At 63.1% G+C, this 1,075-nt stretch overlaps 1 protein-coding gene across 1 annotated transcript; it reads left to right on the forward strand.

Moving 5' to 3' along the window:
* Positions 1–231: 231 nt before the first annotated feature.
* Positions 232–1,075, forward strand: LOC122393837 (adult-specific cuticular protein ACP-20-like). Its single transcript, XM_043390248.1, has one exon. It carries the CDS (start codon positions 291–293, stop codon positions 882–884), a length of 594 nt encoding a protein of 197 aa, XP_043246183.1. The 5' UTR covers positions 232–290; the 3' UTR covers positions 885–1,075.

Below are 1,075 nucleotides of genomic sequence, written 5' to 3' on the forward strand. Positions count from 1 at the left end.
AAATGGCCCGCTTATCGCGTTGCTAAGCAACCAAAACAGCTAGTGCGTACTCTGGCATACCCCGTACTTTTATCCGATGATACCCTATGCTCCGATAAACAAGTTATCAAACAGATACACACACTGGCTCCATCTGGGGCCACGCCCTCGCGTCTGGTTGGGTGTGGGTGCCGTGTGCCATGTGTGTAAAACCTGTCCGGTGAACTCGCAGTATAAAGCCGGTCCCGGGGTCAGTGTCGACATCAGTCAGCTTCTGTGGCCGCCCCTGACAGCCCACTATCTGTTCCAACATGCGTGTCGCTATCCTGGCAGCTCTGGTGGCCGCGGCCGCGGCCGCCCCCGGCCTGGTCGGCCGTGGCGCCGGTCTGGTCGGCTACGGTGCCGGTCTGGTGGGCCACGGCGCTGGCCTCGTTGGCCGCGGCGTGGTCGGCCACGCCGCCATCGGCGGTCTCGGCTACGGCCACCTGGGCGTCGGCAAGGCTGTGGCTGCCGTGCGCCCCGCGCCTATCGTGCACGGCGTTCATAAGGCCGTCGCCGTCGACTACGCCGAGCCGCGGCCGTACCACTACCAGTACGCCGTCGACGACCCTCACTACGGACCCATGTTCAACAAGCAGGAGGAAGCTGACGGTGCCGGTAACGTTGTGGGCTCGTACGCCGTCAACCTGCCCGACGGCCGCACCCAGATCGTCAAGTACGTCGCCGACCACTACAACGGCTTCAACGCCGAGGTCAGCTACGAGGGCTACGCCCAGCACCCGCAGGTGGCTCGCGGCTACGGCTACGGCGGTGTCGGTGTCGGCGTGGGCCTGGGCCACGGAGCCGTGCACGCCGTGGCGCCCGTCGTCAAGCCCGTCATCAAGACGGCCGGTCTGCTGCACTGAACGCAGCCGATGGCAGTCGGCGGCAGCGCCAGCAGCTTTAATGTACGCATGTGTGAATGGTGTGTCTGAGTGCACGAGGGCAGGCCCCCCTGCTCTCAAGTGGTCCGTTGTCAAGTGTGTGCCCTACGTGTGCTTATTTATTTGTGAGCCGCGGTCTTGCATACTGTGTGTAATATACAATATTTTTCATG

Source organism: Amphibalanus amphitrite, unplaced genomic scaffold (genome assembly GCF_019059575.1).
Source record: "Amphibalanus amphitrite isolate SeventyFive unplaced genomic scaffold, NRLGWU_Aamphi_draft 000557F_arrow, whole genome shotgun sequence".
NCBI lineage: Eukaryota > Metazoa > Arthropoda > Thecostraca > Balanomorpha > Balanidae > Amphibalanus > Amphibalanus amphitrite.

What these genes read in the sequence shown, in the direction of transcription:
- LOC122393837 (XM_043390248.1), top strand. Translation starts at nt 291, where the DNA reads ATGCGTGTCGCTATCCTGGCAGCTCTGGTGGCCGCGGCCGCGGCCGCC.